The sequence below is a fragment of the Gopherus flavomarginatus genome, chromosome 3 (assembly GCF_025201925.1).
Source record: "Gopherus flavomarginatus isolate rGopFla2 chromosome 3, rGopFla2.mat.asm, whole genome shotgun sequence".
Classification (NCBI taxonomy): Eukaryota; Metazoa; Chordata; order Testudines; family Testudinidae; genus Gopherus; species Gopherus flavomarginatus.
Window position 1 is genome coordinate 154,339,873 of NC_066619.1, and position 25,421 is coordinate 154,365,293.

The 25,421-nt window shown below is 39.4% G+C and overlaps 1 protein-coding gene across 1 annotated transcript; it reads right to left on the reverse strand.

Moving 5' to 3' along the window:
• Positions 1-2,911: 2,911 nt before the first annotated feature.
• On the reverse strand, positions 2,912-21,095 carry DCK (deoxycytidine kinase). The gene is made up of 7 exons (XM_050945062.1): positions 20,963-21,095; positions 18,589-18,704; positions 13,375-13,568; positions 12,336-12,483; positions 8,266-8,381; positions 7,594-7,693; positions 2,912-5,518 (listed from the first exon to the last, which is right to left on the reverse strand). The coding sequence occupies exons 1-7, from the start codon at positions 21,030-21,032 to the stop codon at positions 5,492-5,494; spliced, it is 771 nt and encodes a 256-aa protein (XP_050801019.1). The 5' UTR covers positions 21,033-21,095; the 3' UTR covers positions 2,912-5,491.
• Between the last annotated feature and the right edge of the window lie 4,326 nt (positions 21,096-25,421).

The following is a 25,421-nucleotide window of genomic DNA, read 5'->3' on the forward strand; positions in this document are numbered from 1 at the left end:
TAGCAACCTAAATGAAACTTGTAGGGAGGAGCACAGACTGCTGCTGGGAAGAGTACAGAGTAGGGACCAAGAACTCTGTGTGCACACAGCAAGAATGCATACAGATGCAACATTTCTGTAAAATAGTTCTCTTAGTAAAGTCAATGTAGTTTTACAAGAATGGAGTCTATTCCCAGTACATGGTACACTAAATAGTTAAACAGCATACCTGCACTGATTTGATATTCCATGGTCATACAGAAGAGCATAGCTTACCCTCGGGATGGAACTGCAGGAGACGCAACCATCAGAAAGGTGCATGAAAGGTATAGTTGGTGGCCACTTCTACCTTTCACTGTCCTGCTAGTTCCTTTCTTGTGATGTTCCTTACACTCCCATTGCTGACAACAGGGCCAGGATTTCATCTTCAGTTAGCTAGTTACACTCATTTTATGCACTCTCTGAATGTCAACCTAATGCAAATTAAAATTTTACCACTTCCACCCAACATGAAACTTACATTTTGTCACTGTTGACTTTGGCCATCCTTCCAGGGGAGCCTTACTTACTTAATGCAGGCCTGTATTTGGCCCACAAAGTGTAGCTTCAATTAATAGCATTCCTAATTGCTTAATTTTTGCCAGTATACTGCCAGCATTAGTACTGCTTGTTGCCTGAATACAGGCCTGAAGATACAGCACTAGAAGATTGTTATCAGACACACCAGGATTAGTATTATCCATGCATTAACATCCAGTCACACAGCAGAACCAGCTGGGGGCTACATAGACCTTCTGGTGTCAAAACAGCTCCCACTAGCTCAGCCTTTGATAGCCTCACATTTAATCTAATAGGGCTTCTTTTCTTTTTTGTTAGTTCACATAAACACCTCCCTCATTCAGTGAAGTATTTACTAATCAGTTAATGCCTTTTCTCTGGCACAGCAAGAAACTGACCTTTTCCATTACCACCTTTTCCAAAGCCAAAGCCAGTCTCTGCTGAAATGCTAATACTCTGCTTGCAGCCAGCTCAGCAAATAAAAACTGAGAGTACGACGACCTCCTGTGGCAATGTCTACACATAACTGAACAATAAGCTTCACATTATCACTAACAAGAGACTCTAGTGCAATTTTTCCCATAGGTTTTTATTCCAGTATTGGAACTCCTAGTAGCCATTATTTTCTGAAAAGAGGTGTTTAGGGAAATGACTGTTCCAAAGGAACTATTCTTCATTGAATGAACCTGGATATAAATGGGGTTTTAATGATTGATTTTAATCTGATTTAAAACAAATAAGTAATCTCTGCTAGCCATGACATTGGGACATTTGCCATTTCTATGCAAGCACCAAAATGCTGCACTGAAGACACTAAAAACATTGCTTTATTTTGGCCCCTTAAAATATTTAGCAAAGCACTTTAGATATACAAATCAGTGCGTAAATATTAACTAATCCTCACAGCCTTCCTATGAGGTAGAGAGATATCAATATTTTTGAGATGCTAAGAATTAGGCTCAGAGTGACTTACACAAGATCACACAGTGGTTAAGGAGCAGAGTTGGAAAAAAAACCCAGGAGTCCTGATTCCCAGCTGTGCTTTAACCACTTGACCATGTTGTTTCTATAAGATTCCTTTTCATAGGATAGGCATTGATTATGAAAAGGTATATAGAGTAAGTCTGCATTTAACAATTGTGGTGTGTAGTTTTCCTTTGTCATTTTTATTTAATAAACAGGTTTTTCAAAAGGCCTTAATTTTGTATGCAAGAAAAGAACAAAACCAATTCAATACTAATCACATTTTACATACAATTTAATTATTATGAAACCTGCTTAAATAAATGTAGAATATAGAAAAGTTATTCCATATGCAATTCAAAAAAATCAGTAACTCTATCACCAAACTGAATGTGCTGCACACAGGAAGCTGCAATATACAAAAGCTAGGTATTATTAATAGAAGTTAGATCCCACATCATTAAAAATCTAAACACAGGGACCACTGTTAAAGTGAGGTAACGTGCATTTCTGAAATAAATACCTAATAAATGATTTTGCACAATGATTAAAATATTACCTGCTATTAATATTTGTAACTGCATCCTAACTGAAAAAGACTACAATTAATTCTACATGCCAATTTTATATTCAGGCCTTGTTGAAATGTTCAGTATTAAATGAATCAACAAATCCACCCTGGGTCACTATCTCAAGCGAAGGAAGGCAACGGGATAAAACACTTAAGACCTAAAAAGCACCATTTCAACAGCAGGTTGTTTCAGAAACGTTTAATGATTTTAAGCATGGCAAGGAAGACAATGTGGTGAACTATCAAACGACATGTCACGTCCATGCCAGGAACAGGTCAATAATGCAAAAAAGATTAATTTTAAAATCAAAACCACTGGTCACTCTTGAGAATAACTGACAAGGAGATCTTGATTTAATTCTTAATTAAAATGTTTTTAGCTCTGACCACATCATTCCTAATGCCCATTTTTGTCCTCCTCTACTATTTCATTGTGAAGTGTGGTATAACTGTTAGTCCCTGCCTGAGGATTGCATTTTGGAAGGGACAGGATGCCATGAAAGAGGAGCAATAAGAAAAAGCAACACTCAAAGCTAATCAGGCTCATATCCTCTGCTATCACGTTCAAGTTTAAAATTTCCCCCCAGTTTATGAGGAAAAAATAGAACACTATTTGGTAAAGCCAAGATTTTTAGAAACAGGACACTAAAGTTAGGCTCCTGTGTGTCACCTAATTTTCACCCAATAGCTGCCCATGAAATCAAGGTAGTTTCTGATAGTCAAATGTTTTGACTATCAGTTCACTTAGGTATGTAAAAATGTTTTGAAAATCTTGGTGTAAGACTCTAGGGGACAGCCTGATGGAAATCCTTGAAAACATTGAAGGAAAACACACTGCAGTTTCTGAAAACCAATATTTAATACAAAGTAGTTGATCCATTTTTCCACAATATCCTTAAAAAGTAAATCCTTTTTCCACCCAATTCCACTAACATGAGGCCAACTGTGTAAATGTAAGAATGCATGTTGTGACATACCAGATTGTTTTTTCCAGCATAAAAGGGTATATTCATTCCATTGTTTAATAAGTGTACAACAACAGACTCCATAGCCTCAATCAGGATCTACACCCTGTCATACTAGGTGTACGCTCACTTGAATACATACCTCTGCCATGAAGAGCTCTCAGTAAGGTAAGTGAAACAAAAAGGGGTCAGTTATATACACAATTTTTAATCATAAAATCCAGCAGGGCTCTAATTGTCAACCTCAGCTGAGACCAAGGATTGATTGGACACAGACTGAATCATCCTTGCATTGTTAGAGATGGCCCCTCTAAGGTCAGAGTTGAGGCACAGACAGTACAGTGTAGGCAAATATGATCTGCTGTTGTTTGCGCTGCATCTATTTTATGCACTAATAACCTCCCTTCCAGTGCTGTCAGTGCAGCTACTACCAAAGCCCTGAAACAGTCTTATATTCACAGCAATTAAAACTGTTCTTATAAGTTGCAGAGACTTTCTCCTCTGAATTCACTTGGGTTTCAGTGATTTTGTATTGCATTCTGGAACTGGTTATATACAATCTCCCCCAGAATACTGATGTAATCTGCAATGTGTTTGAAAAATATTAATTATAACCTGGACCTGCTGATAACATAAAGAGCTTAATCATCCTAAGATTTTGAACAATACTCCTCACATGATCACGCCAAAGTATTAAATCCTGGCAGCTGAAACCTAACAGATAATTGCAACTTGGTTAAAAATAGGTTGCTAGTGTCTGGTGTAGATTTGGCAAGAATACTTTCAAGGTTTCTGCTGCATGTTTAGTTAAATCTAAACTGAATCTTCATCGATCTCTGACACTGGCTTTAAATGAAGTTTCTGGAGCTACGATATTAGAATGTCTCCTTTTGCCTCTGCAGTCCTGGACAAGTCTGGAAAAGATATGGAATTAGTAATTCATTTTCCATATTTTCCATGTGTGGGAAATCTGGACTCAGTAACACAATATAAAAAAATATTAGTGAATTTATATCCTCCGAGAACTTGACATATATTGACATCAGATCAGCTCCTATATGAATATCAGATATTGCCAATCTATGCACAACTGTTACACGATACTGAAAGCCAACAATTTAGTAAGTGCAAAACAGTTTCTATCCATTTTTATTTTTCCAACATGATTCTAGTCACACAGGAGATTCTATCTCAAAATTGACAGGGAACATGAGCACCATTATAATAAAATCCTGTGAAATTAGAATATTTGCATTCAAAAGCCAAGTGTATAATTACATATTAAGAAAAAGTATTGAATGCAAAACAATACAGCACAAAATACAGTACATATTTCAAGATGTGTGTCTAAATGGTTGATGGCGTTTTCAGAATTTGAAAGAAAAATCACTATTACAAAGATCAGTGCATTAAACAGTGGCTGCTCCACAAAGTTCTCTCCTTTTCATTGCAGGAAGTCCAACAGTTAGTTAGAGAAGAAATTAAAACAGCAGGAGACTGCTAAGTAAGAACAATGCAACTCCCACCATGATAACATTTAAAAAAGTCTATTCACATCACATTTAAAATACACAATTTAAAACCCAAAGACAGCTTACATAGTTTTACTTTCTATTTCAGCATTCAACAAGCAGATGCTGGCCTCTGCAGGAAATAAAAGGATTTACTGGCTACCAAAGAGATTCCTAAATTTCAGATAGAAATTATTTTTCTTATGGGATAATTTCTACAGATCTTATAACTTTGTACAGGAAATGTTATAAAAAAACCAAGTGCTAATAGAGGGAAAGTCTTAAATACCTTTACAAAATGACACAAAAATGGCAGACAAGTTGGTTGAAGGAGCATTATACTTTAGGTTTGGTTTTTGACCCAACTAATTCTGGGCAAAGTCCCACCAATATACCGGAATTATCAAAACACGTTTTTGTACTTTGATGTTTGGAACTTTATGTAAATTAATTCCCTCACTAGCAGAAATCCCTTCCTCTCAATATCCTCTCTTCCCCTAATTGGGACGAAGCTGCTTCAGAATGTACAACTTCCCTTGCAGACTCTCAAATTCCACTGAAAAATACAAGAGACCAGTTCTGATAAAACCCCTAACTACATGGGAATTAAAAACAAATTAGGGACAAAACAGGAAGAGTGTTCTATGGGAATTTATTTCTCTAATCAGAAACAGGAGTAGTAATTAAGGGCTCCTGGGACTCTTTGTAACCTTGGGTAACTTGTAAACTGTTCTGTACAACACTGAATAGGCCCACTGGTTTATGAAAATAATCTACACATTTTGTAAAACAAATATTACAAAAAGTGTGTTTGTTATTCACAATTTGTTAAAGCAACAACACTGAACCCCTCCTTGTCAGACACCTTATAAGCCGAATTTGAACCCACGCTCTGATCTCACAGATGTTTGGAACAGTTTGATTCTGTTTGCTCTTCAAAAGGATTATAAAGTGCTCAAAAATTCCTTGACCTGCAAAAGAAGCAAAATATTTTGAATCAAATTAAGTGTATTTATGAAACAGATCTATGAGAACTGTCTTTTCACCTCTCCACTACCTTATACTGTACAAGGTGTAATTATTGGGTGAAGTAAAATCTCATGGCAAAGTATGTGATTTTGTGGCCAGAGTTGCAGAAAGCCAAGATTCCTGAAGTTCAGTAGGTGCAGAACCCCAGGAAGCCACATATTATACTGATGTGGAATTCTTCAGTGTTTCTAAGACATGTGAAAACTGTCGTAAACTGCAACAAGATTCTTTAAAATCACATCTAAAGTTGTTACAGAAGAATGGATTCAACATGTATATAAGTTCAGAAAATAAACATTCCAAATATATGAACACTAATGAGCTCCCATGCAGCTGCAGTAACTCCTCACTTAACATTGTAGTTATGTTCCTAAAAAATGCGACTTTAAGCGAAATGATGTTAAGTGAATCCAATTTCCCCATAAGAATTAATGCAAATGGGGGAGTTAGGTGTCCCCACCCTGCTCTATATGGAGAAAAAGGGATAAGCAGGGTGTAGGAGCAGGGGGGAGGGGGACACTCTGACATTAGCCCACCTCCTCCCCCCCCTGCCCCCACAACTTGCACAGCAAGCAGAAGGCTTGGGGACCAGCTACAAGGCAGAGGGCAGGAGCAGCCCATGGCAGTGTGGGGAGGGACAGCTACAATTGCTAGCCTGCTGGGTGGCCGCTGCACAGGGAACTTAGAGGAGCAGGGAGCTAATAGGGAGGCTGTCGGTCCACCCTGGTTCCAAGCACCCACCAGCTAGCTGTAACAGGCTGCTCTTCCTGCAAGCAGTGGACAAAGCAGGCGGCTGCCAAATGACGAGCACTGCACAACTTTAAATGAGCATGTTCCCTAATTGATCAGCAACGTTATAACAAAACAACATTAACCGGGACGACTAAGTGAAGAGCTACTGTATTTGAGAATTTGCTCTTCAGGATCAGAGTCACAGTAGAATCTCAAATTTATGTACACCAGAGTTACAAAATGACCAATCAACCACACACCTCATTTGTAACTGGAAGCACACAATCAGGCGGCAGCAGCAGAGACCAAAAAAAATAATATGAAGAAAACCCCAAATACAGGACAGTACTGTGTTAAACATGAAATAAAGGGAAAGCAGCATTTTTCTTCTGTATAGAAAAGTTTTGTACATCACCTGCACTACATCGGTCACCTCTGTATGCCTTCTGATCTCTTCATTAGCTAAGAAATAGATCAGATTGATGCAACAAAACCCTTACCTTAGTTTCTCCCAAACTACTCAAAGAAATATATTTGATCCAAAAATGCAACAGCTCCATTTTATATTCCGCATTATTTCCCAAACAAATTGAGAAACTAAATTTGAAAAGTAGCCTACTACACTGCTTTTCAGTGGCATTTTTGTCTGCTTCTTTAAATAAACACTTTTGTAGTTGTGTATGACTGTAGAAAATGGCAGCAACATAACAGTTTCTCTCCGTTAAGAGCACACAAGATTATTTAACCAGTGTAACATCAAGCTGGAACATCATTTATAAACGAAGAAAACTTGATTGTTTAATGTTTAAGAACCATGCTTAATATGTAAACAGTGAAGTATGTTTTATAATTTTATGTATCTCCTCCCTGCATTAGTAGTTTTATTTTTTTAATTACAGTCTTTCAATGGCTTATATACTGCCAGTGTCACAAATAAGATTTATATATTTACTCAATATTTTCCTTTTGCTGCTTTGGGTCAGAACTGAGACATGTAGTTACTGACTCAAAGTGGTGATAGTAGTGGGCTGAATGGGGGAGTGATTCGTATTGCTCAGAGACCCTAAGTGCATATATTTGCGAATGTACATGCATTCTCTCACACACACACACACACACACACACACACACACACACACACACACACACGGTGAGAGACTGTTTTGAAGTTACAGACTACTGTCCCAAAATATATAGTTTTCTTTCAACATAAATGTGATCTTGTATTGAATGTATATCAACATGTTTAAATAGCAAAAAGTTGCTATTTCTTATTAAATTTTACCTTTTCAATCATATTTTCACACTGGTCTTTGTTGCCTTTGAAATCTTCATTAACATCCAGTGTTAAGATGGGTACTTCTTCCAGGTATTCAAAATCCGTCCTATATAGAAATAAGGGTGTAGGAATAGGAAAAAGGAGAGAAATTATATTAATTGCAAGGTAAAAATAAATCAAGTCTTCATCAAAGCAATCTTAACAATGAAAACCTTTCAGACTGGGAGAACTGCAGAGCTTAAAATTATATTCATAATTTTTAAATCTAAAGCTAGATTCCTTGGTTAGACTCCTAAATAAATAACCTTGTATTTACAGTGTGCTGAGTGACCAGCACCTCCAAGTGACTTCAGTAATGTCCAGGCTACGTATCCCAGTGAACTCAGTTCTGCAAACTGCTGAATGCTCTAAGCTCCAGCTGAGGTGAACGTGAATTGAAGGGCATCCTGGACCCACAAATGATGTTCAACACCCTGTGAGACTGAGCCCAATAAGACATTTACAGATATAGTATAAGAAAACCAAATGCATAAGATAGTTGGTTTTTAAAAGCCATCATGGTTTGACATTTTCAAGGACAACTGAAGTCTTATTTGAAACCTTGTGGAAAGACACTGGCAAACACCTTCACTATCAAACGTTTCCAGGCATGCATTTGTCAAAATGAAAAAAGCCTACCGCAATGTTCTATGCTGAAGCCAGCTTTCATGTTTGTAGTGAAGTTTCTCCAGATATTCAATAGGAATTTCTTGTTCTTCATCTCTTCCACGCAAGTAAATCCTATTTAAGCATTTCTAGAAGCAGAAAGAAAAGAAGTGGACCAATTTACAAGAGAAGAATTAAAGTCCAATTTATTTTCAACCCCCTGAAGCTTTTTTTTAAATCCCAATACCCTACACTCCTACCAAAGATTACCACCCTTATATTAGTGAATGAGCTTTGGGAGTACAGAAAGACTCTTCCATGTTTAGCTGATGGAGGCCAATGAGGTGGTGTTGGTTAACTGGCAGAAAAATGGTAAAAAAAACAATATAAAGAGAAACTTTGCATTAGTTCTTCATCATTGGAACTTACAGGTTCACTTGATTATATCCTTTTAATTGGGGAATGTGAACAACTATTCTTGAGAATTATTGTTGCCATTGTGGATTCAAAAATTCAAAAGGTAAATCTTTCACTTAAAGGCAAAATATAAAACAAAAGTTCAAGTTCATCCTGCAACCCCAGGATGCTAATAAAAAAAGGTGTTTTTTTCAGTACTCCATACAATAAGGAAGTGATGTGTAAAGGGGCAGGTTCAGTTAAAAGTTCCAACAACATTTTTTGATTTTTCAGACCTTGTGATACGCAGAAAAGTTTTATTGCTGACTTTTATTTACAAAAGGTATTTACTCATATTACCTTGCACTTATAGCACCTTTTATCAGAAGATATCAAAGAGTATTGCCATGAGATTATTTTTTATAATCTTTTATAGGTTATATGCAAAAGAGATGGGTTTGTGCCCTTTATTATGGTGTATGAAGAGAGCCAAAACAGTTAAAACAAAAGGCAGAAGAAAACAGTCTCCATAGCATCAGAAATTCATGTCTTATCTAGTTTTTGGAGAACTATGATTATGACATCAGAAGAGTGAAGAGTTGAAGAAAAGGAATTTTTAGTCAGCCTGTTTAAAACCTGTTTGTTTTGCTGACATCTACTTAATTCCAAAGGCTCATGAGCCCTTGGGAGAAATGGTGTCTCAGCAACCCCAAACACTCCAATGAAGGTGAGAGTTCAGAAAATATCTTTGGAGCCCACCAAGAGGTCCTTTGGCAAAACAAGGGAAGGCCAAACTTGAAATTCCTGATTATTGTAAAATGAAAAATAAGAGTATTTTTCAACACACATCTTTTAGCTCTCTCTATAAATAATAAAACAGCAAAAAGGGGCAAAAATTCAATTAAAAAAACCTTTATGAATTGAGAACCAGGCACAGAGAAATCAAATTAGCTCAATATCACAGATCAACTCTGTGGGAGAGCCAACAATAGAACCAAGAATTCTTGACTCTTGGTCCAGTGCGTAAATAGTAGTTTGCCAATCACTCTTACTATGAAGCGTGTCTATAGCTTATCCAAGTATCTACAGGTTTAAAGTAGCATGTTCAAATAATTCAGGCCAAAACCTGAGATTTTCTTAAAATGCTAAGATTGCAAAACTCAGTAAGAATAGAATGTGTCAGTGGCTTGATATTTGGTGGTGGTAATGGGGCAATTCAAACTTTTTGTTTAGCTATTCCCCTGTAGTGATATAACTCAAACACCACAGCATTATGCTAGTACGTTCAGTGAAAGAAGTGCACTTGACTGGTCTAGATACAATGTCCTAGCTGAAAGAAATGGAAAAAGTCAACAGCATAAATGGTGTTAAAAGTATACTGGATTTTTAAAGTTCTTTTGATTTTATTAATCTAAAGTATTATTTGAAAGGATTTTAACGTATGTCTGTCTTTAGTTTACACTGTTTCTTTCATGTTCTTATATTTTTCACCTGGTTGTGTACTCACTGCAAACCCTGATCATAATTACGGAGTTATCTTTTCACAAGATGTAAATACACAAATTAGTCATACTTTAAAGGAACAAATAAAATTCAAGGCCAAATATGAAAACATAACATGGTGTGTGGGATTCAGAAGAATGAACACACAGGGCTCTGCGATGTTGTAATACTAGATGCCAAAAGCTAAGTGCCTTTGAGACAATGTGCACAAAGGGAAGGGCACTTATATATTTTTTTACAATTACACAGGGTACTATATTTGCAAGAAAGATGCTTACTGTAAACTTAAGAGTCTGTTTTGTACATGATACTATAATATTCTTTATTCATATAGGTATTATACTAATTATGGGGATATTCTAATTTAAATTGAACTTTGAACACTGGAATTTTCATGATCCTCAATGCTAGTGTTGCCTTACACCCTTCCCCGTCCCCAATCTAGCATTACCTGAGCTTAGGAAGAGAGTAAATGCAAGGTTTGTTTGCCTTGTCACAAAATAGGAGTCAAGAAAATTGAAGTATCCCTTGACATATCAGCACTACCCAGAGCAATCTTTAAACACACAGATGCAGGAAGACTTGAAAAGATGTGAAGAGCAGTCCCTAAAATTTCCAGGAATATATTAGACATGTTAAATCCTGCCTGTACAGATGACCAGTTAAGTCACACAATAGCTCCAAGTTGTTCTATTGGCTTTGCTAAGGCCCACAGAGAGCGATCAAGCCAAATCTACATCATCCCTTATATGCTGTAGATTACTCTATAAAGTGAGAGTATCCCTCCATTCATAAATACTTTGACATTGCTCTTATCTACTCTTATCAAGAAATGTGTCCCGGACTGGCAAAGGATTCCGAAAAAGAGCATTCTTCCCCCTAAGGAATAGTTACAGCAGTAGTGGAAAAGTGCAATATGGAAAGAGCAGCCCAACAGTCTTAACTGTGGTTAAATGTTTATAGCAAAGGACTGGAAATTAAGACATCTGGGTACTATTCCTGGCTTTGCCTCTGATTGTGACCTTAGACAAGTTGCTTACGGCCATACTTTCCCCTTGTCACAGAACAGATGGGCCTATAATCACAGTCAAAAAAGTAAACACTCACATGGCATTATATGGGAGCAAGCAGCCTCAACAATTCTCTCCTTGCCAGTGTCAATCACTAAATACAGTATGCATCCAGACATAAGGAGTCAGGAACAGGCCACCTTGCACAGCAAATGCCCCTTCTCAATGCAGCAGTAAAGATATTTGCATAGGAAATGAATACTGACAAGGGCTGGTAATAAAAAGTGTCAAAACTATATTGACAGACAACAGGAAAATTTGAAACCCATCTCTCCTCCAGCCCAGGTTTTCCAAACAGCTTTTAACATTGACTAGATCAGCAACAGCTACACCTACATATCACACAAACCACATCAGAAAGGACAAGAACCTGAATACTAGAGAACTTATGGACAAACAAGGCAAATGAGGCAGCAAGGCCTACATCGGGATGGGCTTCAGAATGATTGAGAGCCAGAAAGAAGCACTTCTGATAACCATCTGTGACCCAAAAGCCAAGGAATTTCCACTGTAATCTCCATCCAGTGTGTGGTTTTTAGTACATTGCTCCCTGCCCTAGTCCTGTGTTCTTTTGGCAAAGTGGCTGAGCTCTGAACCCAAGTCATCTTACCTTCTCAGGCAGAACAGCCATAGTACCCTTAATCTCTCTATGCGTCAAGTTTTCTTTATCTGTAAAGAGTATCATCTCACAGGAGCATTGTGAGGCTTTACTAATATATGTAAAGCACTTTAAGATCCTTGATGATATAAATAGGAAAAATATTATTTCTAGGCATTTTCCTGGACAGAAGTCCACTTTCTCTGCCCTAACTTTATTTCCCAGACAGCTGTGTTGCCACTAGGTAACATGCCTGGCATTGGTGTTTCAACATGAGAAGTCAGAAGTTTAAAGATTCTGATACAGACAGCTTGGGCTGAAGATTTGCTTGAAAGTAACAGATTTCTCAAAAAAAACAGTGGTTTTGTGGATACCTTAAAAATACACCACTTTCTATGGAGTATTGAGGATTGCAACCTGGCAAAATAGTTCTACGCTCATGTAGGCAAAGATTTATAGGCAAGGCTCAGAGTTTAAGATTGGTCAATCTGATCGCACTCTCATTCTTGCTAAATTCATAAAGTTTTATTTCTCACCTCAGGAGTGGCTCTGAGATAAATGATTCCATCTAGTTGAAGGCTTTGACCAAACTGCTTATTCATCCATTCATGCCAATCTTGGTAAATTGTCCATTCGGTCTCATTCATGCAATCAGATTCATATAAATTAGATGCAAAAATATACCTAAAACCCAAAAGATTTATCGAACAAGGAGGAAATGTAAGTCATGTTATTTAAGTATCCAGTTCAATATGCTCTGCAATATTAGAAAAAAAATGGATGAGTTAATTTTGTAGCCTGATGTTTAGATTGCAAAAAACTCAATTGTCCATGAATAGTTTTGCTAAAACTTAACAGTTTTGTTCCACTGGCTCACCTGAAGGAGTCAGGTGATCTTATTACTAGATTATATTTAACCCTTTGCTCTCTTTCTAGACGGCTGCAGTCTTGCCACCCACCTGGTCCCCTTCCCCATGCTATTTCAGTTGCAGTTTCCCATAGAGTCATGCATAGCTGCCATGTTCAGACATATGCTCTATTACCTCTCTGCTAGATTCACCACTTTTTGGAGACTGCAACAAGAGCATTTAGGCCTGTATACACAGTTCCTCCACTGAAATCTGTCACACCATGGAAACTGGCTAAGACTATCCTCATGCACTATTAACTCAAAAACTGCTGACATGGGACTCAATAGTGAAGTTCTAACCCCGGCAACGAGAGACTGAAAGGTACAACACTTAGGAGCAAAGATACAGCAGCTCATAGAACATGGGAATAACAAGTTCGTGAGAGATGTAGAATTTGCTCTTCTTTCTCCCCTCAACCCTGCCCTTGCCTTTAAGAGGACAGAAAATAACATATATTTAATATAATTCAGTTAACAGAACAAAGTTATTGTCTGAGCTGGTAAAATGACCTCATTGTACAATAATACAGAAAGAAAGTGAACCATGGATTCACTGATATCGTAACCTCAAATCACTGGTTCTGAAGTGCTTATGAAAGCTCGTCTTCTTTCTAGACATTACAAGGATTCTCCTACTCAGCCAAGTGTCCGCAAATTAAACATACCTGTCGCTATACACAGATCGCTCAAAGAAGACCACAGGGTTCTCCATTTCTCTGATTTTCCCATTGAGGGATTTGAGCTGAGCCCGGATCCTGCTCAGGCAAGCATACGTCTGGAAGGTGAAAGACCACCGGTCCGGTTTCTCGTACATCATCTGGAGCACATTCCCCCCACTTTTCTGTGACATCGTCAGCTCCTATTTTTAACAAAAGTAAGTCATCCAATCATTATGGGGTCCAACTTACCAAAGTTACTTCTAAAATGCCCAAAATTGCTTACCATGACAAAATGGCCTAGTCTCTTTTTTCAGGGCTAGAATTGTCGCCATCTACTCTTAATCTCCATTTATAAGTGCATGTGTCATTTGCACACATCTTAACTCCCTTTGTTGTGTTGGGGTGTTGAAACACACTACAAATTGCATCCCGCACTTTTCTGAGACCCCCTGTAACATTGGGGCATAGTGGGAGAGAGCACAACACAACCGGTTTTTATTTGGGAAAACAATTATAAACTGTGCAGCATTTTAACTTTATTCACCTATGGGGAAGATTTTACGCAAGAGTTTGCAAATCATATTCACCTCAGGCATACTGCAAGGCATGAGACACCTGTCATGAACAAATAGTTAAGGGTTCATGTCTCTTTTACCTGTAAAGGGTTAACAAACAGTGAACCGGACACCTGACCAGAGGACCAATCAGGAAACAAGATACTTTCAAATCTCGGTGGAGGGAAGCCTTTGTTTGTGTTTTTTTGGGTTTTGCTTTGTTCTCTCTGGGTCCTGGAAGGGACTAGACGTGCAACCAGGTTTCTTGCCAATCTCCCTGCTACAGTCTCTTATATATTCAGAATAGTGAGTATTTAGTAAGAAAGGTGGTTATAGTCTTTTGATTGTTTTCTGTATTTGCAAATGTGTAGTTTGCTGGAAGTATTTTAAATTGTATTTTTGCTGGGGGGAGGCTTCTTTCTTGTGTCTATAAGCTGGAAGACCCTGTAACTTTTACCATCTAAATTACAGAGATAACTTTTACTTTTTTTCCTCTCTTTTTATTAAAAGTTTTGCTTTTAAGACCTGTTTGATTTTTTCCCCTTGTTGAGGCTCAAGGGAATTGAGTGTGTTCTTAACAGGGAAGCGGAAGGGAGAAGGGGGAATCCCTTAGTCAGATTCAAGCTCCGTGAATCGAAACAATCTCTCCAGGATAACCCAAGGGGGGGGACCAACCTGATTTCTCTGTGTTGTGATTCAAGGAGTTTGAATCACAGTGATCTCCTAGTGTACCCAGGGCGGGAAAGATCTGGGAGGAAGAAAGGAGAAGGGGAGGGAAATGGTTTATTCCCCTGTGTTGTAAGACTCAAGGAATTTGGGTCTTGGGGTCCCCAGGGAAGGTTTTTGGGGGGGCCAGAGTGCCCCAAAACACTACATATTTTTGGGTGGTGGCAGTGTATCAGATCTAAGCTGGTAATTGAGCTTAGAGAAATTCATGCTGGTACCCCAACTTTTGGACTCTAAGGTTCAGATTGGGGAAAGATACCATGACAACACCAAAGGTCAAATGCCTCAACACTTGACTTAAATTCAGCAAACAATTGTGCGTTTTGGATAAATAGTGTTCTGTTCCTATTGTTGTTTTCAGGGTTGTTGTAGCTAGAGTGACCAGATGAGAGGAAGAAAATATTGTGTGTGTGCGCGCGCGTGCGCAAGCGCGTGTCAGCGTTATTCACAGGATATGAGAAAGACAAGCTGGGTGAGGTAATATCTTTTATTCAACCAACAGAAGTGGGTCCAATAAAAGCTATTACATCAGCCACATTGTCTTTCTGTTACTATAACATTTTAGAAACATCTTACTCATTTGACAGTATATTTCATGTTTTGGAAGCATGGCAAATTGTTTCTTTTGAACAAATATTCCCAAGGCATGTCAGCTTCTCTTTGAGGAACAGCTTCAACCCATGTCAATTTCAAGAACTACTGTGTCTACATTAGCCTTTTTTCTTTGTTGCTATTCCTGGTGGAGCTCCACAGGTTAGTCTCCACTATCTCTTGGCTATCTTTGGTGAAGCCATTGTTGGCAACAGCGTTTTTTAGGGGGAAAAAAAAAAAGCCTATGGATATGAGTGAAATGGGATACTTTCAGCCTCCAGCGTTTAAAATGCTTGGCAGTCTCAGGAGTTTTTAGTCACTATTTACAAACAATGTTTTAAACAAAATGAAGAGCTGGCAGTACAAAAAGCCAATCCCACACTTGCAAGAACTCCTTTTGCTCTAACACAGCAGTGTTAAATTTAATATTCAGCTGGCTTAGCACGTGTCATCTGTTATAGTTCACTTGATAACAGATGTCATGTCTGCAGCTAAGCAGATAGCTATATATACTCTAAACATGTCATATGAGGACAAGAACATATTCCCCTATGCACAGAATTAGATATCTTCCTCTCTTAGCAGAATGAGTTACCTTTAGATGATGTTATTTAATTTTATTGTCCTGTATCAACAGCAGCTGAAATGCCACTGCATGCAAATTCAGCAAACAAAACTTAACTGTGGGACATGAGCACTGTGTGCTTTACGGCTTTTCTAGTAAAGATGACCTGACATTCAAACACAAAGCCCTTAGTTTGTACAAATGGACGTGGCAGCAAAATGATTTACTCCATAATTTCTTGACAAAATTTCAGTGTTTGGACTCTAAGGAAAAAAGCATGGCTCAGGAGCTAATAGCACAGCACTTGAAATGCAGAATACTGGGCTTTAATCTAGAATCTGCCACTGCCTAAATATGTGACCTTTGGCAAGTCACTTAACCTTTCTATGCCTCAATTTCCCTACATGAAAAATAGAGAATACTTCCCCACCTCATGTGGATGTTTGTAAAGTGCTTTGATATCCTTGGAAGGCAGTCATTATATAAACACAAAGTATTGTAGTAACTGCTTTTAGTGCCTGCTATAGTTAAGGTCACAGCATAGCCTCCATTAAAACCTTGTGTTTTTATAAACTTAAAAACCAAACAGCTTTCCAAAACACACACATATTTCAGCCCAATATGCTTTATGCTTAGTCTGTTCCCAAAGGCTCTATTTATGTGGAAATTTTAAATAAAATGCCTTTATCTGTTTGAGTAATAAGACTGTGGAAGGGTGGGAGGAATATACATTTTGTGACATAGGGCTATATAAAGAAAATTACAAATTTCATCTGGTCATAATCCTTCTACTGTGTGTGGGGAGCGGGGGTAGAGTGGAAAGGAGTGCCTTTGTTTTGTTTAAGTGGCTTTGATTTCACAAAGGTACAATTGAAAATGGACTACGTAATGTGGACATCAGAAAGCTTACTAAAGATAATTACTATTTTGCACTTCTGTGATGGCTTGCCTCTAAGGACTTTTATAAAATGAGTACACAGGCAATTTTTTATAAACAGAGAAACTGAGGAGCAGAAACTTCCCAACTCTGCCACCAACCTGTTGTGTGGCCTTGGGTAACAGAATCCAGGTCTGACTCCCATGCCTGTATTCTAACCACTAGAACACACTGCTCTCATCTGTCTTAAGGTGAGCATATAAATATGTTTAATACGCATATATGCTCACTAGTTACCTAGACTATCCCGGACAAACACTTGTCAGGGATAGTCTAGGCATACTTAATTCTGCCTCAGCACAGGGGAGGTGAACTACTGACTTCTTGAGATTCCTTCCAGGGCTACATTTCTATTATAAAAGCAAACATATCTGCTTAAGTTACACAATTAAGCAATATTCACTTTTTCTTTTAAACTTTCCTTATTAATTAGCTGTAAAACTATAGTTAGATTGTTAGCATTTCAGTTTTAAATTTCTCAGTCAAAAATGCTATATGTCAAAGCTAAACTCCACAGCATAATTTTATTATAGGCAGCTGTTTTTTGGCTACAAGTAATGTTACCACATCAATGGCCATAGATACCAGCCCTTGACTTGAAACAGGCAGTTCGAGAATCTCAACCATTATGAGCATTCATCTCCAAAAACTTCTTCATTGCAATCCAAAAGGGCTGTGAAAAGTTGCTTAGTTTGGATGATCTAGTACAACAACAAGCACATACTTTTCCCCATAAATGGTAGATGAGGCAAATGCCTTCACTGTTTAAAACTTTTGTTTAGTGCGTCAAAATGCACTGTACTATTTTTTACACTTGAAAAAGTTCCTTTATGTCTCAGTGATAGCACTACTGTGCACAGATATTATGACTTGTGCCATTAGGTGGCAGCCATGAAGCAAGCTGAAATAGTGATAGATCCAGGTTTAGAATGCAAAAATCAAAATCAAAACCAGATTATATAAACAATTTAGTCAACAGTTCACATTCTTTTGCCAAAGGTTTCAGAAGATATCTCCTGGAACATCTGAAGTATTCTAAATTTTTTTCACCAAATCTGAGCTGTGTCTTTTGAATACTTCCTTGTCGTGTTCTAGGCTATGGCTACACTACACAACTTTTAGTGACATGGCTGTGCCGCTACAGCCGTGATGCTAAAAGGCACACAGTGTAGCTGCTGTTTGTCGGCAGGAGAGAGCTCTCCTGCCGACAAAAAATTTCCACCCCACATGAGCGACAGCAGTTCTCCTGCTGACAAAGCGCTGTTCACACCGGCACTTTGTCAGTAAAACTTTTGTCGTTCTGGTATGTGCGGTTTTTTAACACCCCTGAGCGACAAACATTTTGCCAGTGAAGTGCCAGTATAGAGAAAGCCAGCGGTGCCCAAGTGGGAGAGGCTGCGCAAGCAAGGACTGGCATTTTTCCATTATTTGTGCTGATTAGGTATAAATAATGTTTACTCTGTGATACACTTCTAAGTCTATACAGCCGAAAGGATTATTACACTCCCCATACCTACTCTTAAACATGCATGAGTGTAAACACACATTCCATTTGAGCATCACAGGCTTGCTTAATAAGGGTCAAAACCTACAAAGGTGAAAGGAAGTCAAATGAATATGATGAGAGTTGATGAAACTGTTACTATTACAGGTGTGTGTGTGTGTATATATGTATATGTATATGTATATATATATACACACACATACACACACAGGTCATATTTTTATTACTGTTTTATTAATTAGTGTAGAAGAGGCCTTGATCCCAAAGAAGTTTCTCCTTGCTCAATAATGGACAAATAATATGAAATACTAATCTCAGTAAAAATCAAAGGCTATCATCATACCTCATCATCCTCTTGGCAGCTTTGAACATTGCACCATCTTTCTACAGGCTCAGGAACAACTTCCCATTCCTGGCTAGATTGTTTGAGAATATTCACAAATGTCGATTTTCCTGCCGCTGTTGGAAAAGAGCACAATAAATACGACAGTCAGAAAGTAATGGAGGTGGTTGTTAGCCACTAGACACTATTTTCCAGGTTCCATCAAATGCAACGTCCGCTTCCAATGCATCACTGGTTTCATGGAAAGACCTCCCCAATACATTCTCCTCCTACAATATTACAGCATCCATATGTAGATTAGGTCTTGGAACAACGCCAATGAGATCAAACAAATCTCTTTTTCCCCTTGTCTGTAACAACCATCAGCTGTATAATATTTTCTGTAAATATTACATTTTCTGTAAAATCTCTGAAAATATAACCTGACCCTGACCTTGTGTGCAGACTATATTCTATAGCAGAGTAGCAGAAGCATGCGAGAACATGTTAAAGAGAGAAGCTAATGTTCATTGTGGAGCTAAAATGAGGGGGAAAAGTTTACATTAAATACATCACTATATTAGTCACCTGGAATGAAATGCTATACTTAATGTCACAGAACAATTTTCACTAATTACTTCTTAATTATTCATAACTTTCTGGAAAAATTCATGACTGCTAAGCAAAGATAATAGTTTCAGAAAAAAACCAGAAAAATAATTTTTGCCATTTTTCTGTAATAGTGAAAAAACAACTACTCGCTATTGTCAAACTTCAAATGTTAAATGTTAATGGATGAACATTAAACTTAGTACATGAATTATACTCACTAAGCAAGTCTGAAAAACTAGACATTAAGTTATTAATTAATGGAAACTGGCAACTGTGCATGCACTGCAGAAAATTTTATGTCTGAATGCTTGAATCTAGGAATGAACTGCTCATTCACTTCTTTTATAAGTGCCCATGTAATGTAAGTTATTAGCACCTTAAGTTCATATCCTATACAATACTATGTATTGGCAACATAGACAAACTATTGTCCCTGTAGACTTCAAACTTCTGCATTTTCTGATTTATATTTTAATGTGTGCATTTGTCACTGTGACAATGTTTTCTATCAATACACCCAGGTGCCTCAAGATGCTTGGACCTTGTCTTCCGTAGAGAAAAAATGTAAACCAAAGGCTTCCCCTAGAGTTTACTTTGAGTAACTAATATGGGTTAAAAAAAACAACAACTGCCTTGTTTTCATTATTTTAACATGGGTTAGTTTAACATCGGTTAAAAATACACCTAGTAAAGACAATCTTCCTCTATGTTAGTATTCTAGGTGAAGTGACATTTAGGTACTACCGACACATCTTACTTCATCTTTTTGTTTAGTTAATTTTTAAAAGTAAATTTAATTTTTCCAGAGTGCACCACCTAATTTTTCTTCTAACTTATTTTCAGGCAAGTAAGAAAGCTTTTAATTAAGAAATTTAAGGGCAACTGGTAGTCTCCCTGGTAAAGTTACCAAGGCATGGTGTCATTTGTCCACAAGGAGCATCAGTTACAAAGCCAGGAGATTAGTCTGCCACAAAGCAAAAAAACGGAGTGTTTCAAAACAAAAAAAGGACATTAAAATGAGAATAAGGCTACCAAGAGCTGGCAGAGCAATAGATAGGTGAGGTAGTAGGAACCATAGGAAATTATGATCTCAATCCTACATGTCTGAGGCCAAAAAGGTTTAGCTCATCCTGTCACAGAACAGCCAGAGGCACACCCTGGCCTTCAGAGCAGGTTAAACTTCCTCTTCACTAGCATAAAATTCAGTCCATGGAAAATCCTGAGAAACAGAAACGGCCAGGAGACTAGCTTGGAGTAGGAGACAGCGATCAGTATGTATCAGGAAGGATCTGAGCTGATCCTGTCTGCTTGCACAAACATTCCTGATGCCCCCACTCACAGAAGTCTGGCAAGAATAGCACAGTAGGAAACACATTTGGCTCCAGCAGAACGTGGCCGTAGCAAAAGATAACACCCCCCCCCCCCAGTCTTGCAGCGTTACAGGGGGAACCAGAACATCCCGAGGGCTTGTTTGAAACAAAGGATTTTAGCCGCTGAATCGATAAAAACCCGAGCGGCCCATAGCCCGGCCCCCGCTTCGCGCCATGACCCGCTCGCTGGCTACCGGGCGGGCTCGGGAGGAGGCTGCCTGGGCAGGTGGCCCCAGGACGGCAGCGGCTGGCGCAGTACTCAGGGCAGGTCCCGGCGCTTCCCGCCAAGGACCGAGGGACGGCGGTGGGTCACCTCAGGGGAGGGCGGCGCAGGCCCGTCGCGGGACAGGTGAGGAACGGCGGCTCCTCAGCGCTGGTCCCGGACGGGCCAGGCGGGCGCGGCGGGATCTCACCGATGTTGCCCTCTATGGCGATCTTCTTGACGCCGCGCTGGGCCCGGCAGCGCTTGGGGGGGGTGGCCATGGAGACGCTGCTACGGACGGACGGGTGCTGCCGATGTTCAGCCTTTGCTCTAGCTCTCGCGCGCTCGCCGGTTACCGCGTTCGAATTTGGCGCGCGGGGCTCGGGGAGTAGTTATAGAGCGCGATGACGTCACTGGCGCGTGTCACATCGCTTCCTCCGCGGGATGTCTGGGTGCCCGCCAGGGCCAACGGCTGTCAGCGAGCGGAACGGCCCTGCCTCCGCATTGGCTGTTTGTGGGGGGGAGGGCGGGGCAGGCTAAGCGGCTCTCTCCTTCCTCCAGCCCCGCACGGCGTGCGAGCCAAAAATCAATCGATTACAGAGCGACCGAGGAGGGGAAGGTGCTGAGCGCCGAGCGTGTCGCTCGCTGAATGGGCGCTTCAAGGGGCATCGAGCACCCCCCCACCCCCTTGTTTTTCAACTCAGTCCAGCTCTGCAGCCCGTATGGCACGCACCAGGGCCAGTGCCTGGGGTGCAAACAGTCACCACTTTGAGTTTGGGGCAAAAATTGAGCAAAATTGCCTTCAAAAAGTGTCTGTTTTCACTAGGGTGACCAGATGTCCCGATTTTCTAGGGACAGTCCTGATATTTGGGGCTTTTTTAATATGGGCTCCTATTACCCCCCACCCCCATCCCGCTTTTTCACATTTGGTATCTGGTCACCCTAGTTTTCACCCTCCATTGATCAGCTTTCCTTCATTCTTTCCTTTGCGCTGACAGCCACTGTGGAGAAGTTTAGTCCTGAAAGAGAATTTTTCAGACTGGAAACAGAGGGTTACAATGGAAGTTTAATTGACAGCTGCAACTGTCGCATTCTGCATGGCAAATCTGACAACACCAGGTCAAATGCATCATAACATATATTCAAGTTCTTGATTGCCAACTCGTCATGCCCCTGTGTGTGATATGTTTGGTCTTAAAGTGAGGGTTTTTTTAAATGTTGTTTAAGAATGTCCCTCGAGGAAGGAAGGAAACAGTCACTTGAGTCTTTCCATGAAGCATTTACAAATTTCCATTTCAGAACAATGTGACTTTCACTCATTAATTACAAAACAGCAGCAACCAGAGAAAGAAGATAGGGAAATAAAGAATACTTATAGCAAATAGAAAAGACAGTGAAGAAAAAGGTATCTGGGTGCATAAGGTGAAGACCACTTTTAACTTCTTAACCTCTGATGGTGAAAAATCTTGAATTATCAAAAACAGAGTGAGAGAATTGGCTAAAGCATCTTGAAATTATAGCAATGTTTTGATCTTTACTTGAGACGAAGTTACATGATACTTTGTGGGTTCTAATACTGTGCCTAGGAAGAGCCTGCCCTGGGTGTTTGGATGACTTATATGAGGTACATACTTTGGGTCCAGTCCTATCTAGAGTATCCTGACAGGTGTTTGTCCAACCAGCTCTTAAAAACCTCCAATGACAGACATTCCAGTCTCCTTACATACTTTGTTCCAGTGCTTTTACTATACAGTTTCTACTTTGAATATCTAACATTTATAAATATCAAGTGTAATGGCCTCAAAAATAAATATAAATCAAATTTAAATGGACTTTTTTCCATGCAGTCAGTTCTTTCTTACTGTGCTGCTTCCCATTGTGCCCAAGCATATTTCTCTGGGAAGTGTATCTTTCTCAGAGTGGTTGATTGCTTATCAACTAGCCATGAAAGTCTTTACCAGATGTGTGCCTGCAGTTGTGCTGTACAAGTAGGATCCCTTTCAGCGACTCAACAATCAATACCATGTCATCTTTACTTCTGCACTGCTGCTGGCGATGGCACTGCCTTCAAAGCTGGGCAGTCAGCCAGCAGTCACCACTCTTCGTCTGCCCAGCTCTGAAAGCAGTGCTGCCACCACCAGCAGCAGCACAGAAGTAAGGGTAGCAAACCAGTAAACGTGCATGCTGTTATTAGGGCATGCCAGAAATTGCAGTTCTACCAGATTTCAGAGTAGCAGCCGTGTTAGTCTGTATCCGCAAAAAGAACACCTTAGAGACTAACAAATTTATTTCAGCATGAGCTTTCGTGAGCTACAGCTCAGGACGAGCAAGGAAAAATCACGGACATTTGTTCATATTTAAAAAATCTGCCCAGATAGAGATTGGAGGACCCTGAAAGAGGTCACGTCCAGGACAACCTGGACGTATGGTAACCCTACTCCAACCTCAAACCTTCCAAATGAAACTGCTGCAATAACTGAACAGGTCACAACAAAATTAAATTCCTGATGTCAGGACAGACATGAGGTAAGGCATGAAATAAGAGCAACAGTTCTGTACTACCGGCTAAATTTAAGGCCTATACAAAGATTAATTCTGTAGTACGTACTGGGATACCATAATCTCTTCTGAAGAGCTTTAGCTAAAACAACCAAGTAGGGGAATTAAATTCCATATAGAAACCATTTTGAAAAGCTAAAATTCTCTCTCTAAATTTGACAAAAATTTCCTGTAGCTTACTACTTTAAATTCACAGAGATTTTAAAACTTCGAAAAATATGCAGAACACTAATTATCTATACAGGGACAGCTCTAGGGATTTTGCCGCCCCAAGCACCGCAGGCAGGCTGCCTCTGGCGGTTTGCCTGTGGAGGGTCCGCTGGTCCCGCAGCTTCGAAGCCGCGGGACCAGCAGACCCTCCGCAGGCAAGCCTCAGAAGGCAGCCTGCCTGCTCCCCTCGTGGCACCGGCAGAGAACCCCCTGCGGCTTGCCGCCCCAAGCATGCGCTTGGCGTGCTGGGGCCTGGAGCCGCCCCTGTATCTATATTAAATCACCAAATGCAGCAGTTCTGATTCTGTGGTTCCTTCCTATTACTGCCCATAAGCCTCAGTTCTAAAGTTTTGAATTTTAGGAATTCCTTAAGACCTTTGAATACCTCCTAAGTATACCTATACCGATATAATTAAATAGGTATAACGTGCATATAGACATGGCTTAAGAGAGCTATTCAAATAGCAAAGGCTAACTCATAGTAAATTCTGTTGAATCTTACAGATGCACTAACGGGATTGGGTTTACTAGTTAGCTCAGATACTAATGGATACACTTCACATCCCACAAGATTTCAGTTAGTCAAACCTTAGCAAATGCAACTGGAAGAAAGGCAGGAAAAACAAAATGTTACTATGGCAAACCTAATAAGTCACTGTCCTGCCAGGCAGCCAGTCTCTATGGGGACTGACAATAACAACTGGCAGTCCTCGAGAGTATAATCCTTGGAAGAGAGTCACCCTTGGAAACACACTATCAGAGGCAATGGGGAAATAATCAAGATTTACTTGAAATACACCTCTACCCCGTTATAACGCCACGTGATATAACACGCATTCGAACATAACGTGGTAAAGCAGCGCTCCGGGGGCGGGGGGGGCGGAGCTGCGCACTCTGGCAGATCAAATCAAGTTCAATATAACGCGGTTTCACCTATAATGCGGTAAGATTTTTTGGCTCCCGAGGACAGCGTTATAGCAAGGTAGAGGTGTACTGTAGACATAGCAAATATCAATTGATTAAACAGAAAAAAAAAGTAAAAACTAAATTCTTCTAAGGATTCTGTATTAGTGATTACAGAACCTTCATGTGTACCAGAACCATCAAAGCTGTACCTGGCTGTAATCAGTCACAATATAGTTCGCCTAGAACAACTCAGGTTAACAACTGTGTCTTCAAAAACCCAGCAATGCATACATTGTCAATAAGGGCATCGTTTTTTCAAAAATACCTAGTGATTTAGAAGCCTAGACCACATTTTCAAAAGTGACACAAGTACTTTTGAAAGTCAATGGCACTTCCACTCTTAAATTGTTTTTTAAAATGGTATTAAAGTCACTTTTGAAAATTTTACCCTAAGTGATAAACTATTTAATATTTCAAAGTTAGTGTTGCCTTAAATAACAGAATTTAGAGTAGCTCCAAAAAAGAGGGGAACGTCACTTAAGGACTGCAATATTGAACCTAGAACAACAGTCTCCTGGTCCATGATTTGGACTCCTTGGTGCTATGGTAATACAAATAATAACAGCCACTACACTAGGCCAGAAGTGACTTTGCTAATGTTAAATCTCCAAACTTGTCCATTGTGAACTAAATGCTTCCAGAAGCCTGATCAAACTGAGATTTGACCAAGTGCTCAAGTGGTTAAATAGAAATGACTCCTGCTTGCTTATGAAACCATTAAAGACACTGGTCACTTTTTTTTTTCAAATTTGTTCAAGTGTGAAAGTTCTGTTTACAAATCTAGCAGCTGGACTTAAATCATGTTGTCTGTGTCAAGAACTTTATCTCCAATTTCTATGTGTGTGTTACTGTTTCAGACAATTTTTTTTAATATTATAAATCTGGCTTTATGGTTAAGGTATCACCCTTGAGCATTTGGAATACAGTAAATCTTT

What these genes read in the sequence shown, in the direction of transcription:
- DCK (XM_050945062.1), bottom strand. Translation starts at nt 21,032, where the DNA reads ATGGCCACCCCCCCCAAGCGCTGCCGGGCCCAGCGCGGCGTCAAGAAG. An exon ending in ATCTCAGAGCCACTCCTGAG is followed by an intron (nt 8,382 to 12,335) that starts GTGAGAAATAAA and finishes TTCTGCTTCTAG; the next exon opens with AAATGCTTAAATAGGATTTA. An exon ending in GTGAAAATATGATTGAAAAG is followed by an intron (nt 5,519 to 7,593) that starts GTAAAATTTAAT and finishes CTTCTTTTGCAG; the next exon opens with GTCAAGGAATTTTTGAGCAC.